General features: G+C 66.1%; 1 protein-coding gene across 9 annotated transcripts in view; it reads left to right on the top strand.

The window, feature by feature from the left end:
• The window catches only part of KCNQ2 (potassium voltage-gated channel subfamily Q member 2), a gene marked incomplete at both ends in the record, with an annotated part of 49,768 nt that extends 41,833 nt beyond the window's left edge, over nucleotides 1-7,935 (top strand). For 2 of the 9 annotated variants that reach the window (XM_082670080.1, XM_082670078.1), the window contains 5 exons: nucleotides 364-583; nucleotides 1,010-1,118; nucleotides 1,543-1,674; nucleotides 6,467-6,590; nucleotides 7,204-7,935. In XM_082670080.1, the coding sequence (XP_082526206.1) occupies nucleotides 364-583; nucleotides 1,010-1,118; nucleotides 1,543-1,674; nucleotides 6,467-6,590; nucleotides 7,204-7,935 (1,317 nt within the window). Of the gene's footprint in view, nucleotides 1-359; nucleotides 588-980; nucleotides 1,119-1,542; nucleotides 1,675-3,878; nucleotides 3,987-6,466; nucleotides 6,591-7,191 lie in introns of all 9 variants that reach the window. The other 7 variants (XM_082670074.1, XM_082670073.1, XM_082670075.1 and 4 more) reach the window with 7 other exon arrangements.
• Between the last annotated feature and the right edge of the window lie 10,239 nt (nucleotides 7,936-18,174).

Raw genomic sequence — 18,174 nt, 5'->3', positions numbered from 1 at the left:
GGGCCCTCAGGAGGTGCCCAGGGAAGAGCCGTCATCGCCCAGGGCGTTTGAAGAGGGAGCCCTGGTTGACGGTGTGGCGAGGTCTCAGGCACCTTTTGGTGGTAGCTGAAGGTGATTTCAGAGTCCACTGACCACTCACCGGCCAGACTGAGTGCTGAGCGGGCCCCGGAGAGCCTGTGGTGGAGCTGACCTGTCCCCGCTCGCCCTAGCGACCCTCCCGCCCCGGCCCGTGCTCCATCCCACGGCCAGGGCACCCCGTCCTCCCACCAGGAGCCAGCGGGAGCGAGTGTTCTTTGCAGAGTGACCTCTCTTGCTGTCTTTCTGTGTGTCTGTCCGTCTGTCGGTTCTCGCGGGAGCAGTCAGAAGGTCAGTTTGAAAGACCGTGTCTTCTCCAGCCCCCGCGGCGTGGCTGCCAAGGGCAAGGGGTCCCCTCAGGCCCAGACCGTCCGGCGGTCGCCCAGCGCCGACCAGAGCCTGGAGGACAGCCCAAGCAAGGTGCCCAAGAGCTGGAGCTTCGGGGAGCGCGGCCGCGCGCGGCAGGCCTTCCGCGCCAGGGGCGCCGCTTCCCGGCAGAACTCGGAAGGTGGGTCGGGCAGCCCTCGAGTTGGGGTTTGCTGTCCTGGAGCTCCATGCGATGGGGCCACACGGGCTTGTCCTCTTGCGTCGGGCTCTGCTCCCCGAGCTCCGTGTTTGCCAGGCCCACCCGTGGAGCTGGTGCCGGCGCATCACTGCTTTTACGGCTGACGCTCCCCGAGTACTCTGTGTGGACGTATCCCACCTTGCCCTTCTGTCTGTGCACAGGGGTGCCCTCTTACACCCTTGTGGTGGTTGCTCCCTGAGGAGCACAGTGGAGGGAAGCAGGCTGGAAAAGCAGGACGGGGGCGGGCTGGAGTGTGGCTGTGCCCGGCGGAGGCCCCCTCGGACACGTGTGCGCTGTGGGGCCGGAACACTAGGCCCCCTCCATCCCGGGGGTGGCCCAGCCCCTCACGGGCTGTGTCCTTCCACCCAGAAGCAAGTCTCCCAGGGGAGGACATTGTGGACGACAACAAGAGCTGCAACTGCGAGTTTGTGACGGAGGATCTGACCCCGGGCCTCAAAGTCAGCATCAGGGCCGTGTGGTGAGGACCCGGCGGGCTCCCTCGCAGAGTCGTCCACGGACGCGGGGCCTTGGGGGGCTGGTGTGAGGGCACGCGCTCGGGAGGGATGCCTCGCGGCCGACACCCCTTCAGTCTGGCCCCCGCGGCTCACGAGGCACCTGCCGTCCCAGCCATCGCCTGCGTCCCAGGTGCCGGGTGCCCAAGGCTGCTAGTAGACGGCTGGGAGCTGCCGCGGCACAGGGGTTTCTGGGTGGACACGGGTCCTCTGCGCAGCGGGGCCCAAGTGTGGCTGGGGTACAAGACAGGTGGGTGGCCCAGATGACAGGGCCGAGTCATCCAGCAGACATTCTCGGAGGTGCTGGGCGGGCCAAGGCAGGTGGACGCTGGGGGGCTGCCTTCGGTGGTCTGTGCCCAGGGCTCACAGCCTGCCGACCACCCCCTCCAGTGTCATGCGGTTCCTGGTGTCCAAGCGCAAGTTCAAGGAGAGCCTACGGCCCTACGACGTGATGGACGTGATTGAGCAGTACTCGGCCGGCCACCTGGACATGCTATCCCGCATCAAAAACCTGCAGTCCAGGCAAGAGCACCTCCCCCGCCTGCTGGTCCCGGGGGCGTGGGGCGGGTCCTACGGGCCGAAGCCGGGTGGGGGGTAGGGAGGCAAGAGCACCTCCCCCGCCTGCTGGGCCCGGGGGCGTGGAGCGGGGTCCTCCGGGCCAAAGCCGGGTGGGGTAGGGACAGGGGCGTGGCGCAGCTGCACACTCCTGCCAGAGGTGGGGCGGCAACGCGCTGTGGGCGCAGCGGCTGGCCCCGCTAGCTGCCACATCTGGGCCCTTCCTCTCCGGCCCCGCGTGGGCTTTCTCCCATGTCCTCGTGTGGTCTGTTTTTAACCTTTCTGTTGTCTCTCTCTTCTCTCCTGCCCGTGCTGCGATGGGCAAGCGTGTATGTGTTGTGCGCACACACGGGCGTGCATATGCACATGCGTGAATGCACGTGTGTGCTTGCACGTGTTCAGGCCTCGGGTGCACGTGTGTGTACACATGTGTATGTGTACAAGTGCATGCATGTGCATGTGTGCACAGGGGTGCAACACATGTTTTGGCAAACGTGTGGGTGCGCGCATGTGTCTGTGTGTGCTGTGCCACGTGTGTCGTGTGTCCACGCACGTATGTTGCCCATGTGTGCCCGTGTGTGTTGGGGAGAGGAGTTAGTTCTGTTGAGAGGTGAAGGTGCAGGTTTCCGTGGGCCCATCAGGCAGCAGTTAGGCCACGTGGCACCTGTTCCTCCAGACGGAGGGCTGGTCGTCCCTCCCCACCGCACAGACGGATTCCCACGGCCGGAGCAGGCGGTGGGGCTGGACATGTGCCTGGTGGGCCGCAGCCGGGCACACGATGGCGCTGCCATCTCTGGCTGCATGTGAGCACTGGCTTGCTCACCCCAGGAGTCAGCTGTACACACGTGTGTACAGACACAGCAAGGACCCAGGACATGCACACACACAGACCCATGTCCACTCCCACATGCCCACGTGTGCCAGCACACATGTGTACACACATAGCCATGCTCTAAGCCTTGTGCTCACACGTGTGTCCTATAGGACCGACACACGCACACTGAGTACGTGTGTGCTCGTAGGCACGCACCATACACACAGACGAGCGGGCGCACACACGTGTGTCTGGTGCCTGGGAGGAGGCCCGTGGCTGTCGTGGGTCTCTCCTGGAATGGACCCTGCCTTCCTGCCGGCCAGGCCCCTCCTGGGGTCCCTCCAATGAGGCGGCTGCCGGTTCTCTGGCCCTGAAGCCTAGGCCCTGGCCGTGGGGGTCTGGGTGGTTGGGGCGGTCCTGGGGGTCAGCCCAGATCCCAGCCCCATGGCAGGTGGCGTCTCCCCGCCCTGCTCAGGATGCCAGGGGAGAGGCCCCTCTGGGCCTCCGGCTGCTCCCGTGGGGTGAGGCCAGGGCACAGCCCCTCCCTGTCCCCAGGCTCAGGCCGGGAGGCCATCTGCTCAGCGGCCTCCTTGAGCATGAGTAGACCTGTGTGTTTGCGCGAACGCGCGTGCCGTTGTGCACATGTAAATGATGTGCGAGAGCGTGCACGTGTATACGTGAGTAAGTACACGTGTGCCCGTGCGTGCAGACTCGAGGGTGTGTACACGTGTGCCCTGCGTGCAGACTCGAGGGTGTGTACACGTGTGCCCTGCGTGCAGACTCGAGGGTGTGTACACGTGTGCCCGTGCGTGCAGACTCGAGAGTGTGTACGTGTGTGCAAGCGTGCGTGTGTCCACGTGTGTGTGTGCAGGTGTGAGCACACGCGTGTGCGTGAGAGGCCACCCTGGGTCTTGACGGCCGGCCCGCCGCCACTCGTGATAGCAGTTTTTTTCACGAGGCTCTTCTGTCCTAGGCCGTCCCCTCTCCCTCCCCTTCTGTCTGGAAAACAGACGAGACAAACAGAGCCCCGCAGGAACCAGATGTCTGTCGCTTCCTGGCAGGGCCTTGGTGTCTTTCCCGGGGTCCTTTGGCACTTTGCTGCCAGCTGCCACGTGTCCTTGGACGTGCACCCTTGCCCGGGCAGACGGGGCACCGCGAGCTCGTGGCCTCACCCAGTGCTCGCTTGACCACATCTGAGGTCACGGGAGCGCAGTGTCCCTGCGTCCCGTTTGTGAGAAAGGTCACGGCTGCTCTCAGCGGGTCATTCATTCTGTCTCTGCAAGTTTCCGGCTGCCTCCCCTTTCATGTTGCTTCACGATGCATTTTCCTGGTGTCTCTTTTCTTGTTTACTCGCCAGGATAGATATGATTGTGGGCCCCCCACCCCCTTCAACTCCCCGGCACAAGAAGTACCCCACCAAAGGACCCACGGCCCCTCCGAGAGAGTCACCCCAGTACTCACCTAGGTCAGGACACCTCCCGCTTGTCTCTGTGGAATGGCCAGCCCCCTTCGCTCCAGCCACATGACGGCAGCACCCGCTCTGCTCGACGGGACGGAGGGGCTGCTTCTCTGTCCCTGACAAAACGACGTCCTCTGCAGGCCCTGGCGGGCTGGGTTGGGGTGCCCTTGAGCTGCTCCTCTTGGCGGGGTCCTGGGGAGGCTGTCCGGGGGGCTCCTTTCCACCGACCCCTGTGTGGCGTCCGCTGGGGGTGGGGGCTCCCTGGGCAGAAGAGGGCGGCAGCCCCCCAAGGATCAGGTGCGTTTAGACGTGGGGCCCTGCCCCAGCACCGCCTCAGACCCCTGCCACCACCTGCCGGTGGGTCGACCTGGGCTGCTGTGCGGACTGAGCAGGTCCTGGCGGGAGCCCAGCTCCCGGGGAGTCCCCAGAGCTTTGGGGGCTCTATTTCCGGTTTTCACCGTGGTCAGAGTTGTTGAAGAAGACGGTCCCAGCCAATGGGCAGAGTGGGGGGCAGGCAGTGAGGCGGCGAGTCAGCAGAAGCAGGCTCGTTGGTGATGAATTCAGACTTGGGAGCCTTCCTGCTCCCCCGGAGCATGGAAATGATGGCCGCGACCCGCCCCCCAGCAGGTCTGGGAGAGCAGAGCCCAGGGCAAGGATGTGGGGTGAGGGCGGACACGCCCGCCGAGTAGGCAGAGGGGCCCAGGGGCGTCCCGGAGGCCGGCAGGGATGCTGGCAGCTGGGCCGTTGGAGTGACTGGGGGCGCCCGACCCTCGTGTGCCCAGGTTTCTGTGCATGAGGCCGAGGGTCAGTGTGCGCTGGGCGTCTCAGCCTGGCGGCTCTCCCATGAGAAAGGAATTTCCTGGGGAGCAGGCCTGACCCCGGGCCGCCCAGACAGTGTTTGCCGCGTCCCCCGCTCTGCCCGTGTCCTCCAGCCCCGAGGAAGCTGTACCTGAGACAAGCCCACCCTCCTGGGCATTGCTGCAGGGCATAGGGGCTGGGCGCTCAGAGCCACGGGCTGGGAGGGCCCCGCAGGCCTCCCGGACCACTGCAGCCAGATGCCCACAGAGGAGCCAGAAGGACGGGTGAAGCCCGAGGCCCAGGGGAGGGGGGGGCACAGGCTCCACGGAAGACCCACCGGGGGCAGCTCCAGGCTGACCCTGGGCCAAGGCTCCCAGGGGAGAGGCCGGGAGGGCGGCCCGTCATGTGGCAGGGGCGAAGGCGCTGAGCGCCCGTGCCTGGACTGTGTGGACGCCTGGAGCACCAGACACCCCTCCTGCCGCTCTGTCCCCACTGGCGTGTGCTGGGAGCCGAGGGCCCCACGCCCGCCCTGCCACCGCATGATCGAGCATGACGCCCCGCGGCCGACGCGAAGCCTGACCCCCTCCTGCTTTCCGTGACAGCAAGGACAGAGCACCCTGAGCCCCGACAGGCAGTTAGGGCGGCGCTGTGGGTGAGGACGGCGGCCGAGCAGGCCGGCAGCTCCCGTGACGCTGCTTGCGGGGTAGGAGCTGGCGCCCCTCCCCACTCGGGAGCTTGGGTGGCGCACTTCGCGCTTGAGGCTCCAGAGAAGCGGCGGGGCTGTGCGGCCTGTGCCTGGGTGGCTGTCCCGCCCAGCTGCACCCTGGCCCTGGTGCATTTGCCCAGCGTCCACGTGGCTGCACTTCTGGGGCTCAGGGTGTCGGGCGCCCACCCTGCCACTCCCAAGGTCCCTTCCGAGCCCCTCAGTGGTCCTTCCCGTTCAGCACAGGGGACAGGGGACGCCGCATGGGTCAAGCAGAAGGCCTCCGCCCTGAAGGAGGCCTCCTTCCCCTCTTCCCCTCGTGACTGATGGCCTCGTTTGAGGTCACCTCAGCTGCGTTCTGCTTCTCCCACGTGCGTGCACACACACAGGCCCACGCACTCTCACACAAGTGCATGCACAGGCATGCACGGTAAGCACACACGTGCGCACGCGCGAGCACGCACGGACCCCCTCTCTGGTTGCCAGTGGCTCTGTCTGTCCCCTCCTCTGGTTGTGCGTTGGTGGTTTCCTGTGTTGGTCTGTGTCCCCTCCCCCGTCCGGCGCATGGCGCGAAGTCCTCACGCCCCCCTGCTTCTGTGGTTCCCGCTGCAGACGTTTAACTCCATCCCCTCCAGACCCCGGGTGGGCAGGGGCCTCGGCGGCACGTTATCCAGGAGCAGAGCTCGGGGGTGGGGGCGGGGGAGCCGAGGGGTGCTTGGCCCCAACTCCCTTCTCTTTACCCCTTGCTAATGTGCCAGCCCCACTGGAATGGAACGGTCGGGGACAGGCCCCGAGGGCAGCGGAGGGCAGGACGAGGGCCAGGCGCCCGGGCTCCATCTGTCCTGCTTCCTCGCTGCCCCCGGTCGGCTCTGGATTCGGCCCGGAGCCTGGATCTGGTGGCTGCGGCCTGGCCCAGGAGGAGAGGGCCACGGGCTCCACTGCTCCCACCTGAACTCATGCTGGGGACGGGGTCTCTTCCCGGCAGAGTGGACCAGATCGTGGGGCGAGGCCCGGCCATAGCGGACAAAGACCGAGGCAAGGGCCCGGCTGAGGCAGAGCTGCCCGAGGACCCCAGCATGATGGGACGGCTGGGGAAGGTGGAGAAGCAGGTGGGAGCGTCTGGGGGTCCTGGGGTGTCGGCATGGACCCTGCGGGGGAGAGCTCAAGCTTTGGGGGGAGGGAGGGCTGCTGTGTTTGGACCCTGGGCCCCCAGGAGCACCCCCCGGGCCTGGGGCGCTTCCCTGACGGGGGCTGAGGAAAGGAATGGCCAGTTCTTACCCGCTGTAGAGTTTGCTCTGAGGGGTGAACCCACAGCGGACACAGGGCGGCCCAGACAAGCAGGAGGGTCCGTGTTTGAAGTCCTGAGGCCACACACTGACAGGTGGGGTCAGAGGCTGAGCTGCTGTGGGGAGTCTGCCCTCCATTGCCTCTGCACCTCTGTGGGAAACATCCTGGGCCGCCCCCCTTCTGGGGAGCAGCCCAGTTTCCCCCCACCCCCGGGGAGCAGCCCAGTTTCTCCCCCCCGGGAGCAGCCCAGTTCCCCCCCTTCTGGGGAGCAGCCCAGTTCCCCCCCTCTGGGGAGCAGCCCAGTTTCCCCCCACCCCCGGGGAGCAGCCCAGTTCCCCCCCCTCCGGAGAGCAGCCCTGTTTCCCGCCCCCGGGGAGCAGCATGGGCCCCCGCCCCGGGGGGCAGCCCAGCATGGCCTAGCAGCCCCTCCTGCAGGTCTTGTCCATGGAGAAGAAGCTGGATTTCCTGGTGAACATCTACACGCAGCGCATGGGCGTCCCCCCGACGGAGACCGAGGCCTACTTCGGGGCCAAGGAGCCGGAGCCGGCGCCGCCATACCACAGCCCCGAGGACAGCCGGGACCACGGCGGCAGGAACGGCTGCATCATCAAGCTCATCCGCTCCACCAGCTCCATGGGCCAGAAGAACTTCTCGGCGCCCCCGGCCGCGCCCCCCGCCCAGTGCCCGCCCTCCACCTCGTGGCAGCAGCAGTGCCACCCGCGCCAGGGCCACGGCACCTCACCCGTGGGGGACCACGGCTCGCTGGTGCGCATCCCGCCGCCACCCGCCCACGAGCGGTCCCTGTCCGCCTACAGCGGGGGCCACCGGGCCAGCACGGAGCTCCTGAGGTCGGAGGACGGCCCGGCCTGCAGGCCCCACGAGGGCGCCCTGCGGGACAGCGACACGTCCATCTCCATCCCGTCCGTAGACCACGAGGAGCTGGAACGCTCCTTCAGCGGCTTCAGCATCTCCCAGTCCAAGGAGAATCTGGACGCCCTCAACAGCTGCTACGCCGCCGCCGCGCCGTGCGCCAAAGTCAGGCCCTACATTGCGGAGGGCGAGTCGGACACGGACTCGGACCTCTGCACCCCGTGCGGGCCCCCGCCGCGCTCTGCCACGGGCGAGGGCCCCTTCGGCGATATGGGCTGGGCCGGGCCACGGAAGTGAGGCCGCCCGCCGGCCTGCCCCTGACTCCTGGCCTCCCGGGCTCGAGGCGGACCCTCCGGGGCCCTTTGCTTAGAGTAGCGCAGCGCGGGTGCCCGTGTGGGGTGCCGGGCAGACGCGGCCCTTGGTCTCGCACTGGAGGTTGGCAGAAATTCTTCTCCAGCGAGGGGCAGCCCGGCTGGCCGTGCCCACTCTGCAGACTCTGCAGACTGTTGGCCTGGGCGTGACAGAGGCCGGGGTCAAGGCTGAGGACGGGCCCCTGGCGGCTGGGTCGAGGCGTGGGCTGGGAGCGGGGCCGGGTGAGGGTGGCAGCGAGGGGCAGGCCTGTCTTGTGAGGATCAGTGGCCTTGAGGCCTGGGTGGGCGGTGGCTGGCCCCTCGGGCGTGGCTTGTCTCCGCCCCCCCTTCCTGTCCTGCCCATCTGTCTTGGGTGCCCACCCAGAGCTTCTGGTCAGTGTCGCCCTCCTTCCTGTGGGTTCTGAGTGTCCTGTGATGGGAGCCGGCCCCAAGTCCAGTATCCTGGCCTGCAGGGGGCAGGGGGGCGAGGCTTGGGACCACCCCAGAGCAGAGCAACCCTCAGACCTCCCGAACCTGGCTCTTGTGGGGAGGGGCCCGCTCCACAGGCTCCTGGAAGGGGGCTCTTGGGGGCTCCCTTCTGGATGTGGAAGATGGCGGGTGTGCCCCCGTGTCCTCTCCCCTCTGCCCTGGCCGGGTGCTGGTCACCAGGCTGTGGCCAGCACTGCTATATGGACCTGCCTGTGGGGAGAGGTGCTGGGAGGCTGGGGCACTGCCCCACACTGGGCTTGTGCTCTGGGGTCCTGGGCCGGGCTGGTCATGGTGAGCAGATGTGCACGCTGTCCTCCCCTGGGGACCCTGCCTTGCCTGTCTCCCATCAGCCCCTGACGGGGCCCGGGCTGGACAGTGCCGCAGCCGTCGGGGAAATCTTCAGTAGGGCGACCCCCGCCGTCCAGAGGCCAAGGCAGCTCTGTCTTGTAGGCGTCTCTCCTGTCCCCGCGGAGCTGACCGTCCCCCACCTGCTCTCCTCCACTCACCGGCCCCTTGGCTGTGACCTCTTGCTGCCTTGGAGTCAGAGCTGCCCATCCCCACCCTGTATCCTGGGAAGCAGTGGCCCCCGTCATTCCTATCCCGGGCACCTGGGTCTGTATCCTGGGAAGCAGTGGCCCCCGTCATTCCTATCCCGGGCACCTGGGTCTGTATCCTGGGAAGCAGTGGCCCCCGTCATTCCTATCCTGGGCACCTGGGTCTGTGGGGCAGCAGCTCTGAGCTGGGATTCCAGCCCCAGGAGGCGGAGTGGACCCTGTCCTGGGCCCCCAGCTGTCAGTGCGCGGGGGCGTCTGGCATTTGGGGTGACACACGGTTCAGGGAGAGCCTCGCTGTCTCCTCAGGGTGCTTGTGTCCGTCCTGGTCAGTGAGGGAATCCGCTTGCTCTCTGGGAAGGACTTTGAAAGCAACATCACGTGCCCCTGGCTGTCAGGGTCCTGACGCTCTGAGATCTCTGGGGAGCAGTGTCTGCAGTAGCCTCTGTGCATGGCCCCCGCCCTCGCCAGGACACCCAGGGTCCCACCTGTGTGCACCTCTCTGCTGGGGCTGCTGGCCAGGCGGCTGGAGGGCGGGCTGGGCCTAGTGCAGGAGGATCCAGGCTCGGAGTCGGAAACCGTGGTGTGCGCTCAGGGCCGCAGCATGAGGATACCCCTCTCTTCCAGCCTCCCGGGAGGGGTTGGTCGTGGAACCTTCCATGTGGCCCCACCGGCCCCCTCCGCCCGGCGTGTCTGCTCCGTGCCCCCTCTCTTGTTCTCGAAGGCAATGTTTCTCCACCTCAGACCCTCAGTGGTGAGAAAAGCCCCTCCCAGTGTGGTACTCGGTGTGGCTGGTGTGAAGGGGCCCCGGCGAGTGGCCGCTCCTCTGCGTGAGGTCTGAGCCCGCCTTCGCCCTCCTGCCGTGGGAGAGGGAGGCCCCAGCTGCAGGCCCCTGGGCCAAGCACGTGCACATCCTGCCCAGCCCAGCCCCTGCTCTCTGGCCCTGGGAGAGTCAGGTCAGGCCGCCAGCAGCACGGACCCTCCCCTGTCGGATCTCGGTGGCCGTGGGTGCTCGACCCTACTGGGAGGGGCCCTTGGCCACTGGAGAGAGTTTTGTGTCCTGTCCCACACGCTCCCTGTGCCGTGGGCCCCTGGTGACGGGAGGTGCCGGCCCAGACATACCTCTTGTCCCCAGAGCTGCTGAGCCGGACGCAGGCCCCAAGGCCACTGCTGGGAGGGTCTCCGAGGTTGCAGCAGGAGGGGTTGAGGCTAGACTGTCAGACGTGCTGCACTTAGCAAGGGGGCTAAGCTAGCAAGGGGGCTGTGCTAAGCTAGCAAGGGGGCTGTGGCGTCTCCTCTGTGAAATCGCGGCCCCTTGGAAGACAGGAGACCCATGTCTCCGCTTGAGGGACGGTTTGGGGGGGCAGTTTTGGGAGATGATGGAGTAGAGGCTCCTTCTCAGGGGCCCCCAGACCCCGGCCAAACAGTGCGTGATCCTCCCAGCGTCCATCCACTGCCCCGGGGTCCCCACCTTCAAGAAGTGTAGAAGGAAAGAAGCCGGGCGCTTTGGGAAGTCGGCGTGCTTGGGCGCGCGTGTGACTGCCGAGGACCCGCCCTGCTCCTCAGCAGGTGTGGCGAACGTTTCCCAGGACAAGCATTTTAGTTACTAGAGCACGCGCCGCCCCCCAGCCCCTGACACACGCCTGTGCTGACACTCACGCCTGTGAACGTGCAGCACACACGCACGCACACATACCGCACATGCTGGCATACAGAGTCATGCACATGCATTCTCACCCCCCCGCCGCACGTGCACACCCCATGCACGCACGCTCACACACCCATGTGCACACCCACACCCACACACGCACGCTCACACACCCATGGGCGCACGCTCACATCCCCCCACGCACGCACTCACACACCCACGTGTGCACTCACACCCATGGGCGCACGCTCACATCCCCCCACGCACGCACTCACACCCACGTGCACGCACACACGTGCGCACACACCCCACACCCACGTGCGCACACTCACACCCACCCACACACCCACACGTGCACACTCACACACCCACGCACACCCACTCACACATCCACGCGCGCACATACCCCCACATGCGCACACACGCACGCTCACCCCCCCACGCACGCTCACACACCCACGTGTGCAGACACGTCGTCTGGCTCTGTGGCTCTGCCTGCTTTAAGCAGAGGAATTAACGACTCTGGAGTTGCAGACAGTCCTGGGACGTTGATCCCTGGGTCGCGGTTCCAGCTGTCCCAGGCCTCCGGGCAGTACTGGACACGGTCCACTCGAGCCCATCCAGGTCCCCCCCGCCCCCCCCCTCAGCTGCCCTGGAGGCCGTCCAGGACGTCGGGTCAGCCAGAGACCAAGAGGTCCTGGCGTCCGCGGGCGTCCAGCTGTGACGCGGGGGCTCTGGCGCCTCCGTCTGCCCTCCTCAGCCATGTGGCCCGGCCCCGGCCCCCTCTCCTTTCTCTGGCCCAACACCCCCTTCTTCTGTCTGCGTGACAGCGTGAGCTGTGGCTGTCCTGGAGGATGGAGGGACCTCAGCCAGGTGGCAGGGAGCTCCCTTCCGGGCCTGCCTGCCCGGCCCTTCCCCGTGGGAGACCACAGCGGCCCCACCTTCCTTTGGGGGTACTTGCCTGTGAGTCTGCATCACGAGGGCCCCCCGGTGGGCCTGTAATCGCCACGTGCAGCCCAGAGCAGAGGCACCGGCCAGGCGGCCGCTCACGGCTTTCACAGGTTGGTTGGTTTTAACTTCTCCATTCCCTGGGCTTGTCCCCCGGTGGCCACTGATCTGAGACGTAAACACGGGAGAGACGGGGGAAGCGTCCTGTTTTCTTCTGCTCCCCGCCCCGTGAGGCAGACGCCCCCGTCCGTGCTGTTTGTGGACAGAAGGAGGCCCTGGGACATCTCTGGATGCTTCCGAAGGCCTGAAGGGTGGAGGCTGCGGGGAGGCCTTTGTAGGAAGCTTGTTTGTACTATTTCACACTCGCCCCAAACGCAAAGAAGGTGCTGGGCGCTCGTGGAGGCATCTGGCCCGGATTTCCCGCTGCGAAGTCAAGATCGGATCTGCCCCCCACGTCAGACCCTTGAATAAGCAAGGTGTGAAGAGGGCTGGTTTGGCGGTGAGGACCCACCTGGAGGGTTTGGTGCACCTGCACCCAGGGAGTTCTGCACAGCAGGAGGGGCTTCGTGACCCCGTAACCCCCAGTGCACACTGGTTCCCGATCAAACACTCCCTCCCTGGCCGGCGCTGTCCTGCGTGGTCCTCAGCTGCCCTCAGCAGTGGTGTGGACAGCCCTGCTCTCTGAGACCCCTGAGCAGACCTCCAGGCCGCCTGCTTGGATACACGGACGTTCGGTGTGGGGCAGGGGGGCTGGGCTGCCTGCTTGTGGTGCCCAGGGGAGCCTGCGTGGCTGTCCCAGGACAGCTGCCTCCTGCGTTCCCGCCCCCAGGGGCGGGCTCCACTAGGGCCGCTCGCCACCAAGTGCCAAGTGGGAGAGACAACTAGGGAGAGCTTCCTGAAGGAGGCGGTGTGCTGGGATCAGGGGCTCATGCCTGCCTTCTCTCCAAGGGATCTGGGAGAGCTGCTACGCAGGCCCGGACACTGTAGCCCCTGGAACCTGCCCCCCCTGAGTGGGTCCCACAGTTGGCTGGATTCTGCTGTCTTGTAAGGGGTGGGGGCTGGCGGCAGACACCAGAGGAGGGGATGCTGGGGAGAGGGGAGCTTAGGAAGCCGGTAGAGAGCATGAGAAAGAGATGCCCTCTGGGTCGGAGGAGGAGTTGGGTGGTCTCTTGTCTTGGACACTTGCATGGGTGCCCCCGCCCGACAGAGGTGTGGCTGGATGGCCCTGTCCAGAGACGCCCTCGGGACGGGCAGATCAGGTGCCAGGAGAGGAGGGGACCCTCATGGGGGGTTGTCCTCCGTCCTGGGGTTTCCAGGTGGGCGAGCGGACTTTGCCAAATGCCGCACGTGCAGCTCTGACTGGGTTTCATAAAGTTGTTGCCTTAATGCACGTTGATGAAAATTCACCAGGGTCACCCCCTGCCCCCTTGGCGTCCTCCAGGCACCGACACAGAACCCCGCTGCCTGTCTCCATTCAGGATCTGCAGGACCATGTCCATAGCTAGCGCAGCGTGGGCAGCGGGCCTCACGGCATCACTCCTGCAGGGGCCCAGCCCACCCGCCCGCCCGGGGGTCCCTGTGCCCCCATCCCACGCCGTCCTCACAGCCATCGCCCGCCCTCCGGCCGCAAGGCGGCTGCAGTCCCCGACCTGCGCTGTTGCTTTGGCTGTCTTTGCACTTTCGTTCACGTTCACGCTCCAAAGAATATGTCATGATGCCTTCAGTGCTGACGAGCACCGTCTCACCAAGTCCCTGCAGCACAGCCGGGCCTCTTCTCCTGGGCGTGTCACACACACCCCTCCCGTGACAGGTGACGCGTGCGCTGTCCGTTTTCTAGGGACAGACGCCCAGGGAAAGAACTTTAGTTTTCTATGGACCAGCCGAGATTCTCACTCCACTCACTGTCAGGTTGACACTTGTGCCGTCAGGAGGGCCCAGTGCGGGTCTGCCCGGGGACTGCAGGTGTGGAATCTGGCGGCAGGGACACATGTGGAAAGTTCTGGAAAGCTCTACCGCCACGGGGACGAGTTTGGATGCCCAGTGGACCTGTGCACTTAGTAAAACACAGTGATTCAACCTGGACGGTGTGTGCTCTCTTTCCTTGCGTCTCGGGGCTGCTGGCCTGTGGCAGGGCTCACGCAGGGTTCTGCCCTCCAGGGTGAGGGCGCTGGGCACTGCCGAGGTCCTGTCGCTGCCTTAATGAAGGACCATAAGCCAGTGGCTTACACAGCAGAAAGCCACGCCCACGAACCTGGGCCTGGGGCCTGAGTCCGTCGAGATCCCCACCTGGCCCTTCTCTCCACCATTGGGACGGCAGGGGCCCTGGGACCCAACCTTCTAGGTTGGGGCCCTCAGGAAATGGTGGGTGGGTGCCCGTGTGCGGGGCCCTGTTCTCGAGCGTGGGCTCCGCGCACGTGGGTCTGCATGGTGGGTGGAGACCCAGAACTCTCTGCTGGGGCCCGGCCTGGACTCCGATGTCCTCAGAGCCCCTCCTGCTGGGCGTGGCACCTGCTCGGTCATGCGCCCGTACCTTCTCTCCAGAGGCCATCCCATCTCCCACCCGGAGGGTTGCAGCGAGGGCCCGGCTGCAGGTGGGTCTGAGATGCGGCCGTGAGCTGAGCCCACCGCCTTCTGGAATTTTCCACCCCACTGGACCCTCCCTGGGCCTCCCGGGGGTCAGCTGAGTAGGAAGAATCGCTCAGCAGGCCAGGACCCCGAGAGGCAGTGAGCGGGCCTGGACTGCTGCCCCACAGCCGCTTCCCAGGCAACCTGGCCTGAAGCGGGGGGGGGGGTTACGGGGGGCCTGGCAGGCCCAGGCCACCCACCGGAGGCATCTGGGCTGCAAGGCTTCCAGAAAGTTCTGGGCTGGGGTGTCCTTGGGTGAGAGCTGGGCCCCTGCCTGCAGGCCTGGGGTCGTCTGCTGGGCTCACCTCTGTCCACCCGGAGTACCAACCAGGGTCCTGCCATGTCCTTGCCCGTCTGATAGAGCCAGAGGGCAGAGGCTTCCAGAGATGAGGTGTCATGGCAGACCCGGGAGGCTGAGCTCTCCCTCCCAGAGGTGCTGGCTCAGGGGTGTGACGGGCGCCTGCTGCCACAGGGCCACTTGGGCATGTCTCGTCTGCTCGCCCCTCTCCCATCCTGAAATCTCCCCACCACCCCTGCCATGCCCTGCCCCTTCCACCTGCCTGGGGGCAGGAAGATGATGTGCCCCCTGCCGTGGTGCATTCCCAGAAGGCGGATGAGCTCGTGGGGCGCCTCTGAGTGCCCAAGGGTGAACGGGGCAGGGGATCCAGCATGTTGAGCGCGGGCCCGGGGGGATCAGAAGGGGCTGTGGTCACGGAGTGACAGGACACATGGTGGAGAGGTGCTGTGGGCAGGGGCGGGCTGTCGGGAGGCTGGCGGGGAATGCCAACCCCCAGGTGTGCTCTGCCGCTGCCCACCTCTAAGCCCTTCCAGGAAGGACGCCCCCTCTGGCCCTTCCTGGGCCCCAGGGCCACCGCGCCCAGATGCCACTAGGTGGCAGCACTCCCGGGGGACCTGGAGCCCACCTGGGGCAGCCCTGCAGCTCCCAGGGACCCATCAATTCTGAGGTCGGTGCTCGCCTGGAAAGGCTGCCTGACGGCTTCTGCTGGACGGACGCCCCCAGGCCGGCCCTGGACTCTGTGGTGCCTCGGGAAGGGCCTGAGGGGTGAGAGGAGGGCTCCCGCTGTGCGGGCTCCTGTGGAGGGTGGGCTGGCGGGGAAGGGGCTGGGACGCTAGCTGGGCCCTCAGGCCTCAGGCCAGTAGGAGGTGCTCCTCCCTCCAGGCCCCCTCGGCCTGGGTCCCCGCGTCCGTCCACTTGCTCAGTGCCTGTGCTCCAGCTCCCTCTACTGCTCTGCAAGTCGCGGGCTCACGCAGCTGGGGTGGCCGCAGCCCCAGCCCCGCCTGGACCCTCAAGCCTGCAGCCCACGGGGTCCCAAGGCCACGAGGGGGATGTTCTCGGAATTGGCCCCGGCTCCGCCCAGGACAGGCCCAAAGGCTTCTCTGGGAGTGGTGCCCTTCATTCATTCACTCATTCATTCATTCGCTAAACAGGTTAGCGTCGGTCCCCAGGAGCAGCGACCAGGTTAGCGTCGGTCCCCAGGAGCAGCTCAAGCAATTGGCAGACACAGGCCTTGGGCTCATGGAATCTGAAAGCCAGACTATGGACACCACCCGTGAAGCCTGACCTTTCATGACAGCTGCCGGAGCACAGGTGTTACGGACAGAGGTGCCACTGTGCGCGTGAGGTCAGAGGTCAGACAGCTCAGTGGGGTGGCCACAGGCTGCCCCCACTGGCTCGTAGGGCACATTTGTCTCAAGGCGGAGCCCAGTCCAACCCTGGGTTAGCAATCCTGATGGGCTCTGGGTGCAGCGGGCCCTGGGGCAAGCCTTGACCCTCCACCCTTCCGGGGTCCCAGCCAATGATGTCCGGTGCTGGGGACCATCCCTGCAAGGAGCTGAAACGCAGGGCGGGAGCTCGGGCACAGGGCTGGCCGGTGCCCAGTGGAAGCCATCTCCTGTAACTGGAACTGCCGCCCGGAGCAAGGCCTCTGTCGTTACCGTCTCCCTTTCCGGAAGCTGATGGAGCAAATCTCCCTGACCTTCTCCTAACACAGCTCAGCTCAGGCCCGTGCCAGGAGCGCAAGAGGCAGGCAGGGGCGCTGGGCTTGTCTGCAAACTTCACTACATCCGCGAGGCTGGCCCTGCAGGTCGGGGCTCTGGGCTCTGGCGAGACTGGGGAGGGAGGAGGTGGCACTGCCCCGTCCAGCTCTCCACCGGCAGCCCCGCTGTGAGATTCGGAGCTTTCACAGGCAGGACAGAGGGTTCGCTGAGCAGGGACCCAGCCCGAGTCACTGCCTGGTGTTTCAGGAGCCCCCAGACCGCACCTCAAACGCAAGCATGGGGGTTTATGGGAAACCAGCTGCCCACACCCGCCCACCCCGCTGCCGGCCCAGAAACTGCACGTTCACGCTTCTCCCGGCAGAGGGCAGGCCTGGAAGCTTCTGCGTGTGTGAGCAGAGGCGTTCCTACCTCACCGAGTCCTGCTTTTCTCCCCTGCGACCCTCTGCCTGGCTGGCCTCGCCCCCTCCTGCAGCCCAGCCCCGGGCCCCTCCCTCCATGCTTCTGTACTCTGCTCCCTTTGCCCTGGGCACCGTCCTGCTCTGAAGCCTTCCGTGGCTCCCCAGTGCCTGCAGGGAAAAGTCCAAACCCTTCCTCCCCACACTGGGGCCTTCCCCGGGGGGCTCTGCCCGTCCCCGCAGCACGCAACGGTCGTGCTTCTCTCTGGGCACACCCCCACCCCTCCCTCCTCCCATTCTCCGACCGTCTGGTCCTTCCGGGGGCCACCTCCGCTCCTGCTTCCTCCTCGTGGCCTGTGCGCTGCCCTGCACCAGCGCCCCTCCCTCGCGTGGACTTGCATCCCGGGGGTGGCGTTCAGCCCCTCCGTCCCTCCATCTTCCTCCATGGGCCCCTTCTCCTGAGGCCCTCCCGTCTCTCCAGTGCCAGCTCCTTGAGTCTGCGGACCCGAGTCCCTGTAGACCCACTGGGCTTAGACTCCAGGAAAGTCCCAAAATCCGGGCACGGCTGGGTCCTCAGGAAACCCTGCCCCGTAGCAGCCATCATCTGCTTTTATAAGATGCAAAACTATAATTTCTTTTTCAATTTAAGATGAAACGATTTAGCTCAAGCAATTGGCATTTTATTTCTGCACGTGCAGAGGGAGGTCCAGCTGGTGGTGCCGGCACGTGGCTTGTTCTTCTCAGACATGTCTGTTGGTCTTCATGCACAGCCTTGAGACCAGGCCGGGCTGGGAGCAGTGAGCCCAGAGGCAGTTGGGGACCCTCCCCTCCCGCCTGGAGAGAGCCTGGGTGGGACCTGCCCGGGGCTGCCACAGGCCAGTGGACGGAGAGGGAGCTGGGCGCAGGACTCATGCTCGCTAGAGCCAGAGCCCACGTGGCCAAGAGCATCCGTGGAGCGCCTACTGAAGGCATCCTTTGTTCTCTGCACCGTGGAGAGGCAGGGGAGAAGGCACGGCCACGCCCCTGAGCCCCTCAGAGACCTACTGGACTGGGGGTGCTGAGGGGACAATGGGCGCTCTGACAGCCCAGTGGCCAGTCTGCACCCAACAGTGGCCCCGATCCAGCCGCCTCTTCCCTTGGCCCCCAGCCCAGGAGCTGGAGAAAACAGCTCAGCCCCATCCGCCCCGCCCACCGGAGCCAGACAGCTAGAGCTGGGACTCCCTCCTTGACATTCAGAGCTGCTAATTTTTCATCACAGGGTGGGTTTGACATTTGCATTGGAATCAGTTTCTGTTAACTTCCTCCCTGTGGCTGGCGCAGACACTGAATCCTCCTGGCTGCCCACACCACTGCCTGCTGTCCGCCCCACCCTGGGGGCCCCGGCCACCTAGGCACAGACCTGGTGCTGTGGGGCACCTGGGGCCCCCATCCTCCACCCTGCCTCTGCCCCCACCTTGACCTCAGGACATGGCTGCCCACCCTGCCCCAGGCCGCGCTCCAGGGCAGACTCC

This window comes from Grampus griseus (genome assembly GCF_964374135.1).
Source record: "Grampus griseus genome assembly, chromosome: 14".
NCBI classification, from domain to species: Eukaryota; Metazoa; Chordata; class Mammalia; order Artiodactyla; family Delphinidae; genus Grampus; species Grampus griseus.
Note: the sequence above shows the minus strand (reverse complement) of the source record. Positions and strands in the feature narration are given on the sequence as shown.